Source organism: Lottia gigantea (assembly GCF_000327385.1).
Source record: "Lottia gigantea unplaced genomic scaffold LOTGIsca_13, whole genome shotgun sequence".
Lineage (NCBI taxonomy): Eukaryota > Metazoa > Mollusca > Gastropoda > Lottiidae > Lottia > Lottia gigantea.
Genome location: NW_008707425.1, coordinates 4,286,266 through 4,302,807, shown reverse-complemented (window position 1 = coordinate 4,302,807; position 16,542 = coordinate 4,286,266). Strand labels below are relative to the sequence as shown.

The 16,542-nt window shown below is 34.1% G+C and overlaps 3 protein-coding genes across 3 annotated transcripts in view; 2 read left to right on the top strand and 1 right to left on the bottom strand.

Moving 5' to 3' along the window:
- The first annotated feature begins 1,505 nt into the window (after positions 1-1,505).
- On the top strand, positions 1,506-3,460 carry LOTGIDRAFT_230581 (hypothetical protein). Its single transcript, XM_009049105.1, has 3 exons — positions 1,506-1,620; positions 2,440-3,367; positions 3,410-3,460. The coding sequence occupies exon 2, from the start codon at positions 2,440-2,442 to the stop codon at positions 3,097-3,099; it is 660 nt and encodes a 219-aa protein (XP_009047353.1). The 5' UTR covers positions 1,506-1,620; the 3' UTR covers positions 3,100-3,367; positions 3,410-3,460.
- A 1,303-nt stretch (positions 3,461-4,763) lies between these two features.
- On the top strand, positions 4,764-8,180 carry LOTGIDRAFT_230580 (hypothetical protein; the record flags this gene model as incomplete). Its single annotated transcript, XM_009049104.1, has 2 exons — positions 4,764-4,787; positions 7,006-8,180. The coding sequence occupies 2 exons, from the start codon at positions 4,764-4,766 to the stop codon at positions 7,711-7,713; spliced, it is 732 nt and encodes a 243-aa protein (XP_009047352.1). The 3' UTR covers positions 7,714-8,180.
- Positions 8,181-14,583: 6,403 nt separating this feature from the next.
- Positions 14,584-16,542, bottom strand: part of LOTGIDRAFT_157351 (hypothetical protein) — a gene marked incomplete at both ends in the record, with an annotated part of 42,496 nt that continues 40,537 nt past the window's right edge. Inside the window, 3 exons of the mRNA XM_009049103.1 lie at positions 14,584-15,303; positions 15,457-15,642; positions 15,892-16,480. Coding sequence (XP_009047351.1) covers positions 14,584-15,303; positions 15,457-15,642; positions 15,892-16,480 — 1,495 coding nt within the window. The remainder of the gene's footprint in view (positions 15,304-15,456; positions 15,643-15,891; positions 16,481-16,542) is intronic.

Here is a 16,542-nt window from a genome sequence, read left to right as displayed (position 1 = left end):
AATGAGTTATACGTCATACTTTTCTGCACCATGTGGGCTAATGAAGACGGCCTATTTAAAAAAAGAAACCTTATTGCCAACGAGTTTGTAGATGGCGTAGGTAGTTTAAGTCCGCTTCCAACGTAAGCCAATATCCCAGACTAAGCTGTTGGTATTGGCATTTTATATCAAAACAACCATTGAGAGTAAGAGTTGAGCTATTATAAATACCGCGTTTCCCTGTTGCAATGAAATAAATGCTCCACTTAACTGCACTCTAATCATGTCATGGGTACAATAATTCGACTCCTACATTGAAATTGAGACGCGAGTCTCTGTTGGAAATCAAATGTTTGCTTAATATCACACAGGCTCAGATTTATTATACGCATACAAGCGTTACATTTCAAAATGAATATTTCTAATTCAATTTAATACATTAAATTCACGAATATTAAAATATAGGACTTCACTGCTTTGTGAATTTGTTCAGTTTTTTTACTATATCAAAAGGAGACATCTCCAAACATCTTTGGGCCTTTTGATCAACTATAATTATAAAAAATCTTTTAGTGATGAGAAAATGCGTACAGTAATATATTCTGTTCAAGAATATTACACCTACAAAGTTGAGATAAACGCGCAGTGTCCGAGACCAATCTCGTCTAACTCATCTGAGGTTTGATTCCAAATGATGTTTTTACGGTCTGCTGTTCCTGATTAAGCCAACGCGATGTAACGCGGTGTAATTTTTATAGCAGCTTAAGTCTTCTCTTATTCGATTTCTAACTGTCCATCGATCTTTTATGTGCATATCCTTTAGCACATGGGATTTTTTCTGTCGCCAATCTCTATCATTGACAGGAGGTAACCAGAATAAAAATTCCGAAGATGCCATCTTAATCCCACTGGAAAAAGCTTCCTCGACTCATCTGCGAAAGCACTCAAGATTATTTGTTACTAGAAGCTAGCCAAGTGTCATGAACCGTAATTTGTAGTCACAGTGAATGTTTTTGCAAGGCTATCAATTTTTTTCTGAAGTATGTGATTTGGTTGACCCCTGGTGTTATTATGCAGCCCTTACATGCCACATGTGACCTTGCTTGAATACCTCTTAACCCATATAAACCTAACGATAAATAAGTTACAACTGATAAAATATTTGTTCAGAAATCGCCCAGATTGTAAGACTTTCTTTTCAAAAGGGTCCGAAGGGCCATTCAACTCAATAGCAAGTTTCTCCAACATTGACAAAAATTAGGGCTCACATCTCAGAGAAATTAAACATTGTCAAGAAGTTTTATTTAACTTTCCCTAAGCCAATATGTAATATTATTAAATTATTCGTCAACATAGACAAGTGTATCGTCAGTCATATAATACATCCACGAGGCTCGAGAAGTGCCCTCTCTGTCAACAAAACTCGTCTATGCTAATTTATCATCATGGTAGGGAGCCTCATGGGTATGTTAAGGGTTTAAACTCGATTGCTTACAATGATGTGACTGTTTACTTAAGCTGAGATGTCCAAAATATATGTTAAGCCAACATTGCTCTTACCCTGGCGAAGTAACGGATGTAGTGTATTGGGATTTATTTTAAAGACTTGATCAACTACAATTCTCAATAATATCTAACAAGGTATGTACGAATTTTATATTTCCATCGTGTTCCCTGTGATTACCTTTGTCAGCTTAGTAGCGATTTTACTCTTCGGATTGCAGAGTGTAAGAAATATAGGACATTTGCTATTGGTGACTTTCCGACCTTCAATGGTACAGGGCTGATGTATATCCACAATATGGAAAATCTTGTACTTAATATAATGTTTATATTGGATTTAACCTCAAAAAATGAATTTTATGAACACTAAATGTCACTTTGCGATTGGAATGTCAATTTTTCGTAGTGAAGTCCGCATATTTAATATTGTGCATTTTGGTACATATACTTTTATGCCCCAAGATCGGTTCAACTTTCCTTACAGGGCTTGGAAATGTAGCGTTCGCGAATTTGATGATTGTTTATATCTGTATGTGGTCCCAAATACTAACTAACTAACTAACCCGAAAACTAAACAAACATATTGGCAATACATCGGTTGCAGCTAATGAACAATGTATACAGTCGTATGACATTGTTTTCGCAAAGATTTAACAATTGGTCGAGGGCATCAAGAAGTCATATTTATTTAAATGTATGAAATATGCCCAGAATTATTGTCAGTTCAGTAACTAAATTCGGCAAATGCCATCCTCCAAATCATAAATCAGGATAAGGTCCATGGTCATAGTTATGGCCACATTATTTGTGGTTGATGGCAGCCAAACTTGTTCTAGTTGGGTTTCCTAATATCCTGGTACCCTTGATGAAAATAAACTTGACGTCGTCAAAATAGGTCAATTGATTGCTTTTAAAAGTATCTTTTACATGCTCAACACCTGTAAACTTATTTTTCAGATGATTTCGGAGTTGGTAGTAGTAATATTGTTCATAGCTGGAATTCAAGCTCAAGATGACACAGAATGGAAATACAAGGTAGAATATGATACACCATTTAATATCACCTGTACATATGGGAAAATGGGCATGATGTCATCAGCTACAAAAACAATGCGCTGGATTCTACCCAATGGTGACATGGTAGCAGGAATGAGTTCTCAGCATGAACGAGTGGAGCTTCACATGGATGGAACGCTCCTCCGACTCAAACACGTAGATGATCAAGACTTTGGCAACTATTTCTGCCTGATATACGATCAAAAAATAGGAGAATACTCGGTCGTCAAAAAAGGCATCAACGTGGATGGACCATATTGGGGTGATTTGACGGGAAAATATCGCGATGGTATCATCATTGGTTCTATTGCAGCAGCAATAGTCTTCGTACTAATGATTGGAATCTGTTATTTATTTGAACGAAATCCAGTTCTGATTGGTAGAGACAGTGAGATGTTAGGCGTATATGTACCCAAAACCGAGGTGGATAAGAATAAATATGAGGTCCAGGAATATGAGAATGCTGCAATAAAAATGCAAGACGAAATTAAAAAGTCCGAAATATCAAATGGAACTTATGTTGAAGATGTTTCAGATAATGATGGAAACACGCACCTTTAAACCTTTCCATTTTTTTCTATTCATTGTACGCAGTGATATCAATGACTTTACCAATTTACTTTAAGACCGGCGCACACACGAGCCAACAGCTTAGGCAGAATTCAATTGTGCACTTCTCCTTAAGGCGATAGCTTCCGTGTGCGGGTAAATTTATGTACGATTTTGGTCATTCGTGTCGAAAAGTTAAAAATCAAACGTGTTTGATAATTTTTTTCCATGAATGAACGAATGCTTGTGGGTGCGCGTTTCTGGAACCTCATTATCATTCCCAAAAGATTAATTCATGATTTGTCTCTTTCAATTGCGTCATACGTCAGATTCTTCTTCTGTGGATAGAATTTAATACTATTTTGGTTCTTCCTTGGTACACTATTATTCCAAATTATCCATCCGAGCAACCACACCAGTCGGAAGTAATTTACTCCACGAATACGAAGTTCATACAACGGAATTAAACTATTGATTTTGGAGGAATGTTACTCGACGTCAATATTATGGAAAATTTTTACAACTGAAAAATCTATTTGCTTTTGTTTTCTGTTTTCGAAAAACGATTTTGAGTTCATAGAATATTTCTCAAAACACAATAGTTCTATTCCGTTGTATAATAATTCAATTGGTCTTTTTTGGAGTTTTTGCCAAACCTCTTTCTGAGGCGTAGCTCCACTGATATCATATCAATTCTCTTAACCTGTTATAAGAAACTATTTTTATTTGTAACAAAATAAACTATAATTGTAGAAGACTTCGTTATATTATTTCTCTAATGTATCAGCTTGGTATGTTCAAGATTACTCTGACGAGGGTGACTTACATCCACGGCAATTCCAGCATCGTCAAGACGGCTTATTTATTCATAAGCCGTGTAGGTGATGATGCTTTAGTCGAACACTTTTGCCAGAGTTACCCCCCCCCCCCCCCCCGCACAAAATCATTTAATCCTCAAACTAACGCTGTTGGGGAGGTGATGGGTTCCCTTGGCTCATAGTTTTATTCTGCAATACAGATAGTCTACATGCTCTGCGTTTTTTTTTTAATAGTGGGCATAGCCAAAGCAAAAAAAAATATTTTTGAAAACCATTTTATGACAGACAGCTGAACACGGGGACGGTAGAGGATTGATCAAATAAAATCTTCAATAAAATTAATCTCAAAACGAATTTATATTGAGAAGACAATGGCGGTGTAGCGACTTAAATGGACACAAATTTCTACGACACATTTCAGACAATCCCTCTTGCCTCTTGTGGTCACCAATTCGAAGATCCAGAACATTACTTGCTCTACTGCCCGATACATTCAGATGTACGAAGAGATACTCTCTACCTTGTTACACCCTTCTGATTTAATTATTAATACACTTTTATTCGGAACAAAATGTCGACAATTATCAAAAGTCATATTCGAACAAGTTCGTAAATTCATTCAGCAAACGAAAAAAACTGCATTACCTAGATTTTCAACCAATGTCACCAGCACTGAGGTGAAGATATCAAGTAAATGTGTTGAGTTTAGCTCAAAATCATGTTATTCATTTTATTATCATTTTCTAATTTAATTATATCATGTACTTTATGTTTTCGGGAGAGGGGTAATATAGGCGAAAGCCTGTTAGCCAATCCCTTTCATTTCTATGAATAAAATATTGTTTACAAAAAAAAATAATGGTGGATATGGTGCCAGGCAGGGTAAGCTTACCTTACACTTCACTCTAACCTTGAATATAAAATTTCAAAAAGCATAATCAGCGATATGGACAGTGAAAGGGTTGCCGATTGGGAATGTTTTTTTTTCTCCATAGTATTGGGACTTTCAATCTGGGGTTAATTTTGTAAAAAAAAATTGGGAGGGGTAATGACGCGCTTTGTTATCTAGAATAAATTTTTTGGACAAATACAACTTAAGTTATTCTTTTCAAAAAGACTATTTTTCAAACATGAAAAAGAAATCACCTTAAAGTGGGATTTATATTGGGGGGTAATGAATTAATCAACGACTGTGAAAGTGGTAATAGAAAGATACAGACCTGGCACCAAGCCTATATTTTAGGATGATATTGTGTGGACTTCGTTAGCGTATCTGTGATCAGAATGAGTTGAACAATTAACGATTTAGTAGATACCCGAAAATACAAAATACTCACACTAAAACGCCACCAGATTACTTTTCCGGATGCTGTGAAGGGAAAACATCAGGACGACGATGGTTTTCATCCTTTCAGCAAGTCAGAAAATACGGAAAGATGAAAAGACTAAACCAGTTCAGTCAGTAGCTACTAAGCACTCACAGGAATAAACAGCTACAGTAGGTCGGTCCGTAAAAACTCAAAATTTAGAAGACCAGAACGGCTTCAGTCATTCGATTAATACAGGACTAAACCGCTTTGGTGAAATTTTACAGGACTAATTCATTTCATTTTCAGTTAGTCGATAAAGACTAAACATTTACATGACTTAACCGCTTTAGAGAACTTATTCGCTTAAATACTGAAAATTAACAGTCTAGACCGTATTGGCTAGTAAATACTGAAAATTAACAGTCTAGATTAGTTAGTAAATACTGAAAATTAACAATCTAGACCCTAAATTAGTTAGTAAATATTAAAATTTACTAGACTAAACAGCTTAAATCAGACGGTAAATATTGAAAATTTACAGATTTACAGTTTCAGTTAGCAAATACTGAACATTTAAAGCAACCTGTCGAAAGATCCGATTTTATTATCGGCCAATAATTACTGACCTAATCCTATCAGCCAGTCTGTAAATACGGAAAAATATTCATTGCAAAACAGTGAAAAGGACCCGATAAACTTTCGCTCATAAAGTCCTTTGCCTCATACTGAAAATAGCAGTGCACTCAATCTTATTATTCAGTAAATACTGAACATTTCAAGGAACCCATCGCTTTATTCTGTGGTTAAAACTTAAAAGACTCAAATCCATTCGTCAGTCATTCATTATTACAGTCAGTCAGTCATTGAATTTAGAGTACCCGATACCTTTATTTAGAGTGTAATGCTGATTTAGTAATTTGAGATGTTGAAGATAAAGGTTATAACAGGTATTATTTTGTGAGCCTGAATATTTAAAGTTGATAATGAATCTAGTCATTGGAAACCCTATTAAATAATATATAACCTTCAGACACAACCTAACTCTCCAAGGTAAGAGAATTCTTATTTTTTCTTCTAGATTAGCTTAAACAAAATGAAATTAGACTATAAGACGGACAGCGCTCTGTGGAGTGTGAAATGAGGGAAATTTAGTCAAGACAGTCTCTCTCAGACATACATAACTGATGACATATGCTGGATTGTCCCTGAAAATTTTTGTAAAGGAGCAAACGTCAAACTCATTTTGTCACCGCGGCCCCCGAATAATCTGAACAGGGATTTATTGGTCCTGTATGGGATTGTGGTCAATGGCAATGATTTGTCTGAATAATCAATTGCAAAATATAAGCAGATGAATATAGATATCCAAAAATATGAGCATATCCAATCCTGTACTTTACTCAACACAACATTGTGGTGGACGACAGATAAATGTCCGTTTCAAGCTAAAACTGATATAGCAGATTATGTTGTTGTTAGGTAGTCATTATTCGGATATTTTGAGAATTCAAAGGGGGTTTTATAGACTACTTTTGTGTATATGGGACACTTATAGCATCTACTATTAAGTGGTGAAGTGCCAGCATTAAGGAGTAACAATCTGCCAATTTTCGATATAACTAATATGCCAATGGAAAAATTATCTTGTTAAGTTTTTCAGGAAATACATGAACCACAGTTCAAGAATCGGAGCAAATGGAAGCTATAAGTTTCCCGAAAGCACTAACAATTCAAATTCTTTGAATCGCTTCAGATTATATTTTTAAACTTCTGTTGTTTTTGCATTTCAGAATATAATGGGAATAATGTGCCTGCTACTAGGCATAGTGCCTTTATTGTCTCTATCCTCTGTGATGTCAGATGATACCTGGAACAGGCTTATCATACATCATGCCAATATAACATTACCCTGCGATTCCGATGGTACCATTCCAAACAGCACAGCTATTCAAATATCGTGGATACTTCCTGATGCCCATCTGATTCAAATCACACAGGAAATGGTGAAATACCAGAGATACCAATTCCAACAATATGGAAGAAGTCTGAAAATAACAGATGTTGATGTCGATGTCTTTGGAATTTATCACTGCATGGTCGACCTACAAAATGGCACCATCTTAAATTTCAGACATGGCATTAATAAGGATGGGCCTTATTTTGGAGATCTGATGGCCAAATACAAACCTCACATAGTCAATGGGGCCATCGCTGCAGCCATCATGTTCTGCGTTGCTCTCTTTCTGTGTGGCTTTTGTTCTTTTCAACAGGAGAGAGGTCAAGACAAACTTGTGAAATTCCGGGAAGAAAACCCTGGAGTATATTGGGCACCTCCGGAACCCTTAAAACGTAGCACGTATATATATGATAACACAGCAATAGATATGGTAGAATTGAAATCCTCGGTTAAAAGGGTCAATGACAAAGAAGATGTAGAAGATAAACTTCCTCCAAAGGTTGAACTTTATCGTAGTAGTAAACTACAAATCAAAATGTGAAATTAGTCTCAAATTGTGTATGACTAAATAAAAAGTGAGTTTTCTCCCTTGAAATGTTGTAAGTAAATGAAAAAATCAATATGTGGTATCTAATTTAGAAATATTAAAAAGCACATCACAAACAATGATAATTATAATATAAATATAATTATTCTAAACGGAAAGCAAAAGGAGGACCTTTAAACAATATATTCTCAATTTTCGATTTGTTTTTTCAAATTATTTTTTTGAATGACTTCGTTCTATTTTTCATAAACTTCTTTCAAGTACTGTAGTGGATTTGCTGAACTTTTCAGGATACATTGTACCACTCGACCACTCGGTGTCAACCCGGTACACATTCCGGAGAGTCCACATAGCTAGTGTTGTTTATTGGTTACTATAAATTACATTGTAGATGTGTCATATGTATCATTTTGGACTTTGTTTGATCTTAAATAATGTATTTTGTTTAGTCATAACCAACACTGCAACGATGTTTTCATTGTCTCGAACAGAGGGACTGGGTTAAAAATGTGCCTAGCTTGTTAGGCACAATTAAATTAGTCGTGGACTAGAAGACTTGAGGTACTCATTATTACGACTCGTGGAATCCAATATTATGATATATAAGTGTAGTAATAGTGCAACCTGATTTATCTAGTCCATAGCTTTAGACCAGGGTTTTCAGTCTGGGTTAATTTTGACAGTTTTGGTGGGTAAGGAGACGCATTTTAATTTTAGTCTGCCATACAAATTGTGGACCATAAAGCGTACTACTCGGCTTAATTCTCCGAATTAAATCATTACAAGGAAATGTACGTGAAATAGTTTTATATGGGAAGAGGGGGTAATGTAATCGATCAAGGAGCCTGAAAGGGATATTAGAAAGACAATGTTTCAAAACTGCTTTAAAGCTTTTGGCTATGATATACACTGGTAATTACTTGACACAACGAGGAATGGTGCCTGTCTTAACTTTATTTGTGTTGTAACAAATGAGGCAATCAATCATAAATGACATTCGAACACTTCTGCCACTTTTTTTTTACCAATTTTCTTAAAGAATTTCTCCATTCCATTTATCATCGGAAAATAAATTGTCAATAATGTGATCAATGTTATAAGATCCTGACAATTTTTTTTACGTAAACCTTCAGTTAAAATTGTTTATAGAATGATCAGTTTTCCAATTGATAGATTTTATTTCGACAACTACAAGCGACAAGCTAATAGGAATTTTGTGAGTGACTGAGTTTTTGTCGGATTTGTCATTGATTGTTCAGGCAAAATGAGACGGACTTTAATCAAAGACTAAAATAGAACACTTTAAAGACTTAATTTGAAGAAATATTACACTAGTCTTTGGCAATACAATCACTGTTGTTTCTTCCACTAGCAGTCAATATCTTAAAACGAACTTTGATTGTACTGCACAGAACTTTCTGGGTAAGATTACGATTCAAATACCAAGTTGTCGAAAAGCTGCCCACGTTAAAGCGTAAGTTTGAAATGAGTTTTACGTCCTACTTTTCTGCACCACGTGAGTTAATGAAGACGGGGATTGGTGACAGATAACGTTAGTTTTCGGCAGAAGATGATATTGCAAACTAGGTAGTTGATGGTAGTCGTGGTAGATTGATCTGAATTAATTGGATGGTTGGTAGCACAGAAGTAAAACGTCACGCCTCTACGAACGTTGTGAAATTTAATGGTCGTTAGGAAGAACTCCTTGTCAAGTACGACAAATCGGCTTCTGCAAAGTGGCATTATTGTCAAACATGGATTGATCTGGTGGTATCTCATGATTTTCACATATATAGAAGACCATACCTCCTGATGGTACTTCTTCTTTGCAGAGTCCACCAATACACAATTATTTCTCCCGATTTTGTCATGCTTTGAACGAGATTTTTGGTTAACATTTTTTATTATACATGACTTTATATATAAGGCGACGATTCCAATAAGATACATGTCAAAAAGATTCCAGCAGAGGTCTTGAAATCGTGTCCTTGATTTGAGTATTTTTTAGTAATGTACTTTATCAGGTGGTAAAGCAAATATCGACAACTATGTCTCATCGAACTACAAATAAGTATGTTTCAAATAACCTTTATCTTGATTTTAGAATTAAAATGTCCTCTTAAAAGTCAATTTCCTGAAATCAATAATTCAAATGGATCGTAATTTTCAAGCGAAGTTGACATGAAATTGGTACAGAATGTTTATAATTGAGGAAAATTGAGATCTTAAATGGCACATGTTGAAAACTTTCCATGATAAATCAGTAGAATAACATTTAATAAGCTAACTTGATAGGCAACGTAACATACGCCCACTTTCAGTTTAAATTCGGACAAAGTATGGCATGGCAAAAATCAATGGTCCAAAATTCCTGACTTACATAGTCCCTTATTTCTTCTCGAATTGTTGCTCCCAGAAAGCTTCAATTTCAGCAATATATTGTAAAAAAAAATAAAATTTTGGTTTCTGTCCAGTTTTCTGAATTTGTTTGTCTGCATTGTAATCAAACAAGTTTTCTACCACAGTTCTGAAGACGTTATTTTTAACCAATCGAAGCATATCATGCAGAACCCCTTTTTTTTACAACAAAAAGCAATTGTTGGAAAGCGAACCAAAGGTAGAGCAATTTGGCAACCCCTTTGGGATTTGCAACTAACAATTCTTCATCGCTATCATGAGGGGATCTTACACGGTACACTTTGACTAATGGTTTAAGCCATATGTCCAGCGAATGTTTTGGGAGAAAAATATTCTTCAGAAATTGCAATACTTTGTAATCATGTCCCAATGTGATCGGGAAGGGCTGAGCTTGGTGGTTTCGTTCTCGTATAAAACATGTGTTGGCAGTAGTAAAGGAGGTGACCTTCTGTTAAATAAATAAGAGCTAGTCTTCGTACCATAGAATATTCCTATTCTTGACTTCCTGCTCCTGTTCGATGAGGTTGCTGACCTATTGTATGAAATTATGTCCCTTTTTAAATATAGATTTCGTTTCTTTTTTATGAGTCACAACATCAATCATAATCCTAGATGATATTTAACTCGTATAAATTTTCACTTGATTGTGTTATGATTTATCATAATTTTTAAAACGAATCAAAATTGGTGAAGTGAACTGACAAAAACCAATTATTACATAATGAATATCACAGAAATCGGAAAATATGGACAGCTTTCATTTAACAAAACATTTGGCTTAATATTTTAATGGCGTAGAAACAATATTACAAAACAATGTCAATTGGAATCAGCAGTAGACAAAAAATGAAAGTGACACTTTAAGTTAGGTTTAGTTAATAAGTGCTAGACTTTGGATATACCATCTTCATCAGGAGAGTTAAAAATATGAAGGATGTCCCCTTTCACTATATTATGAAGGAAACCACTTTAAAACTCGTGATGTTGGAACAGATATTAATTAATAGTGCTAATATTCCCGCTCTTATCTTGATAATAGAATATTTCTATAGTTATTCTAGAGATATAAAAAGTGTAATAAATATTTTCAGATAGACAGGTTTCCAGAATGTCCAGAAGCTGTGTTTCCTGCATACAACAAGTGTTGATAAAGCTCCCTATTGAGTGGCACAACAAGAAGGAAGCAAATTACACTACTGTCAGTGTAATCTATACATTATTTTAATGCAGCAAATTTATACGCTCACATCGGCAGTCCGTTAATATTTCTGTGATTGTGACGTACAGCTTTTTTCGGGTTTTACTCATAATTTCTCATGTATGTTGATGAGTCCACGCAATTTTTAATTTGATGTAATGATTATAGACCTTCCACCTTTTAATTTGGTGAAATGATTACACACTCAAAATTTTAATTTGGTGTAATGATTATAGACATTCCACTCTTTAATTTGGTGTGATGATTAAGACCTTCCAACTTTTGATTTTGTGAAATGATTATTGACTATCAAAATTTTAATTTGGAATAATGATTATAGATCTTCCAACTTTTAATTTGGTATAATGATTATAGATCTTCCAACTTTTATTTTTGTGAAATCATTATTGATTAACAATATTTTAATTTGGTCAAATGATTATTAACTATCATAATTTTAATGTTGTGTAATGATTATATACCTTCCATCTTTTAATTTGGTGTAATGATTATAGACCTTCCAACTTTTAATTTGGTGTAATGATTATAGACCTTCCATCTTTTAATTTGGTGTAATGATTATAGACCTTCCAACTTTTAATTTGGTGTAATGATTATAGACCTTCCAACTTTTAATTTGGTATAATGGTTATAGACCTTTCAACGTTTAATATGGTGTAATGATTATAGACTATACAACTTTCAATTTTGTATAATGATTATCGACTATCCATCATTCAATTTTGTGTGATGATTATGGACTATCCATCATTTAATTTGGTGTGATGATTATGGACTATCCAAATTTTGATTTAGTGTAATGACTATAGCTGTGCAATTTTTAAGATTTTGTAATGATAAAAGACAGATGCTAGTTGGAATTCCATTGACAATCAAATTATTGTGGTAAGAAAATTCAAATCAGTCGGTTTGATTGGTTGAATTATTTAATGGTCTACAACATTTGGTGAACACAGCACGCAAAGAATGATGTATGCAAAATTTGTTATGGATGACAAGTGGATTCCCCATTATCTTCTTCTACAGACATGTAATGTTGACAATGCTTCAATAATAAATGGAATATGTCGGGTATAATAAGTAAACTAAATCTTAGTCATTACACCTGGTAAGTCCAACTGATGAATATATACACTTGTTTACCAAGATTGAGACTTAAATTTTTTTTGTCCATTTCAAGAGATAGTATTCCTTTAAAAATAGATGGATGTCGTTTCCTCATGTCTATAATTGGCATTTATTTGTGAAGCTTAGATACAGATAAGACGCATTGACATGTTCCCACACAATTATAACTCATTTTAACCATGCACTTTATAGTATATTTTCATATATAGAAAACACTGGGATTTCCCGTACTCTATGCAGTACAAATGTCATTTCTTTTAAAGATTTGAGTTAAATAATATACATCCAAAATGTCCATGATTTCCTTGCCTTATCCTGTTAGAGGACATATATCTGTTCTGATGGGACATTTATAAAAACGTACTGTTTGTGCTTAACATACAAAATGTGGTATTTAAGAATCATCCAAGGTAATTTCCAACATTAATGTCTTAGAATACTGTTTTAATGAACTTTGTGGATAGTCATAAAGCTCTAACTTCAATGAAACATAAAATACTAGAATTTTTATTTTAACAGTTGTGTAGCCGTCAGAAAAATTGTCCCTCAATGTTTCTCAATTTATCCAATCAGCATCAGATAATCAGGATGAAGAAATTTAATTCAATTCATTCTGATTAGCTACCAATGTTGGTGAGAAGGTTCGTCAGTGAGAATTGGGTCAACACAGTTTAATCAAGAGTATCATCATGTGTAATCAATAACTGATCATCAACTTCAGATTCATTGATCATTTCTTGTTTTATTGCTTTCTATCTGCCATGACAGAGGTATATAATCGTTATTCGCTATACCAGCTCATATCATCATCACTGCTACCCATCTCACTTTCTACTATTAAATCTACCATTTTGTTCGTATAGTAATATATCAATCTACTGTCCGACCATGGTGGTTACGGAATCTCATTTTGCCAATTATTTTTTATACGCCCACACACATGGTTTTAGCGTATATTGTAATCAGTCCGTCTGTTCACATTTGGATCGTGCTCACTGTACACTGGGTTGTGGGTTCACTTAACGGCAAATGTCTGGAAGGGAGAGAGAGGGAAAACTTTTTATTTCAAGTGATAAATCTTCGATTGATAAGTTTCTAACACAAATGGCATACAATGGAAAATTTTATATTGGATATTTGTGAATTGAGAGAAAAAAAACTTTTTTATTTTTTGCTCATTGTGGTCGGGAAGTAAGCCGATTTTAACAACGGATAATAAGGATATTGTCCGTTTCCAGACATTTATAATCTTTCTCATAAATATGAAGAAATTAAGTTGTCCGCTCAAAACAGTCTGGTCAGTATAACAAGACTCGCGCAGCTTTGAGAGGCTTTGTAATGTTTTACTTTTTCTGAAACAGGGTTGTATTTTTACCAAATGTTAGAAGTTAAAATGTTCAGTCTTTATATTGAGATCTCGCATGAGGAAAATAGTCAAAACAAACACACTCACTCAACATATTAACAATGATAGCTAGATAAATAGACAACCCCACGGGTAAGAATAACAACCCTCTCATCTCTACGAGACATTAGAAAGATCTTAATGTTCAGTATATCGCTGATACCAATTATTAACTCCTCATTCATGTTTGTCCACAATAGAAAAATCGATGAGTAATAATCACTTAGTTGATTAGGAAAGCCTTTACCCTGCCTATAGCCCTAATCTTATCATGACAGACAAAATACGATATTTGTTTATTTAAGGCTACCATATCATCCTTTAAAATACTTAATTGATCTCCTCATGAAAGTTGGAGGTTAGAAAAATGTCACCAATCAATAAATTCAATATTGAGGCCATGAAAATATCTTTAGTTGAATTTATTTCTAGTTAATTATCAGCAACGGCAAGGAAATGACCAGTTAATAGTCAATTAGACTAAATGGCACTGGAGGCGAAAAAGTAGTGTCAGAATTTTTTTTGATTCAGATGATGATCATTTCTGAGAACACATTTGGAATTTTATTTATACAAATAAATTCTTAAAATACATTAACATTTTAAGAGACTAATATTGTATTGTAGTTATGATTACCCTTGTTTATTATCCTCGTGATATTTAAAAGAAGCATTCCAAGAACTCATAACAAGTTCAAAAATAACCCTTCCACATAGATAAAGCTTGTATGTGTACCTTCCACATAAATAAAGCTTGTATGGTATACCTTCCACATAAATAAAGCTTGTATGGTGTACCTTCCACATAGATAAAGCTTGTATGTGTACCTTCCACATAAATAAAGCTTGTATGGTATACCTTCCACATAAATATAGCTTGTATGATATACCTTCCACAGAAATAAAGCTTGTATGGTGTACCTTCCACATAAATAAAGCTTGTATGTGTACCTTCCACATAAATAAAGCTTGTATGGTATACCGTCCTCATTAATAAAACTTGTATGGTATACCTTCCACAGAAATAAAGCTTGTATGGTATACCTTCCACATAAATAAAACTTGCACGATGTACCTTCCACATAAATAAAGCTTGTATGTGTATCTTCCTCATAAATAAAGCTTGTATGGTATACCTTCCACAGAAATAAAGCTTGTATGGTATACCTTCCACAGAAATAAAGCTTGTATGGTATACCTTCCACACAAATAAAGCTCGTATGGTATACCTTCCACATAAATACAACTTGCATGGTGTACCTTCCACATAAATAAAGCTTGTATGTGTACCTTCCACATAAATAAACCCTGCATGGTATACCTTCCACATTAATAAAGCTTGGATCGTATACCTTCCACATAAATAAAGCTTGTATGGTATACCTTCCACATAAATAAAGCTTGTATGGTATGCCTCTCACATAAATAAAACTTGCATGGTATACCTTCCACATAAATAGAGCTGTATGGTATACATTCCACATAAATAAAGCTTGTATGGTATACCTTCCACATAAATAGAGCTGTATGGTATACATTCCACCTTAATAAAGCTTGTATGGTATACCTTCCACATAAATAAAGCTTGCATGGTATACCTTCCACATAAATAAAGCTTGTATGGTGTACCTTCCACATAAATAAAGCTTGTATGATATACCTTCCACATAAATAAAGCTTGCATGGTATACCTTCCACATAAATAAAGCTTGTATGGTATACCTTCCACATAAATAAAGCTTGTATGGTATACCTTTCACATAAATAAAGCTTGTATGATATACCTTCCACATAAATAAAGCTTGTATGGTATACCTTCCACATAAATAAAGCTTGTATGGTATACCTTCCACATAAATAAAGCTTGTATGGTGTACCTTCCACATAAATAAAGCTTGCATGGTATACCTTCCACATAAAAAAAAGCTTGTATGGTATACCTTCCACATGAATAAAGCTTTCATGGTATACCTTCCACATAAATAAAGTTTGTATGGTATACCTTCCACATAAATAAAGCTTGTATGCTATACCTTCCACATAAATAAAGCTTGTATGATATACCTTCCACAGAAATAAAGCTTGTATGGTAAACCTTCCACATAAATAAAGCTTGTATGGTATACCTTCCACATAAATAAAGCTTGTATGGTAAACCTTCCACATAAATAAAGCTTGTATGGTAAACCTTCCACATAAATAAAGCTTGTATGGTATACCTTCCACATAAATAAAGCTTGTATGGTATGCCTCTCACATAAATAAAGCTTGTATGGCATGCCTTCCACATAAATAAAGCTTGTATGGTATACCTTCCACGTAAATATAGCTTGTATGGTATACCTTCCACATAAATAAAGCTTGTATCGTATACCTTCCACATAAATAAAGCTTGTATCGTATACCTTCCACATAAATATAGCTTGTATGGTATACCTTCCACATAAATAAAGCTTGTATGGTATACCTTCCACATAAATAAAGCTTGTATGGTATGCCTCTCACATAAATAAAGTTTGCATGGTATACCTTCCACATAAATAAAGCTTGTATGGTATACCTTCCACATAAATAAAGCTTGTATGGTATACCTTCCACATAAATAAAGCTTGCATGGTATACCTTCCACATAAATAAAGCTTGTATGGTGTAT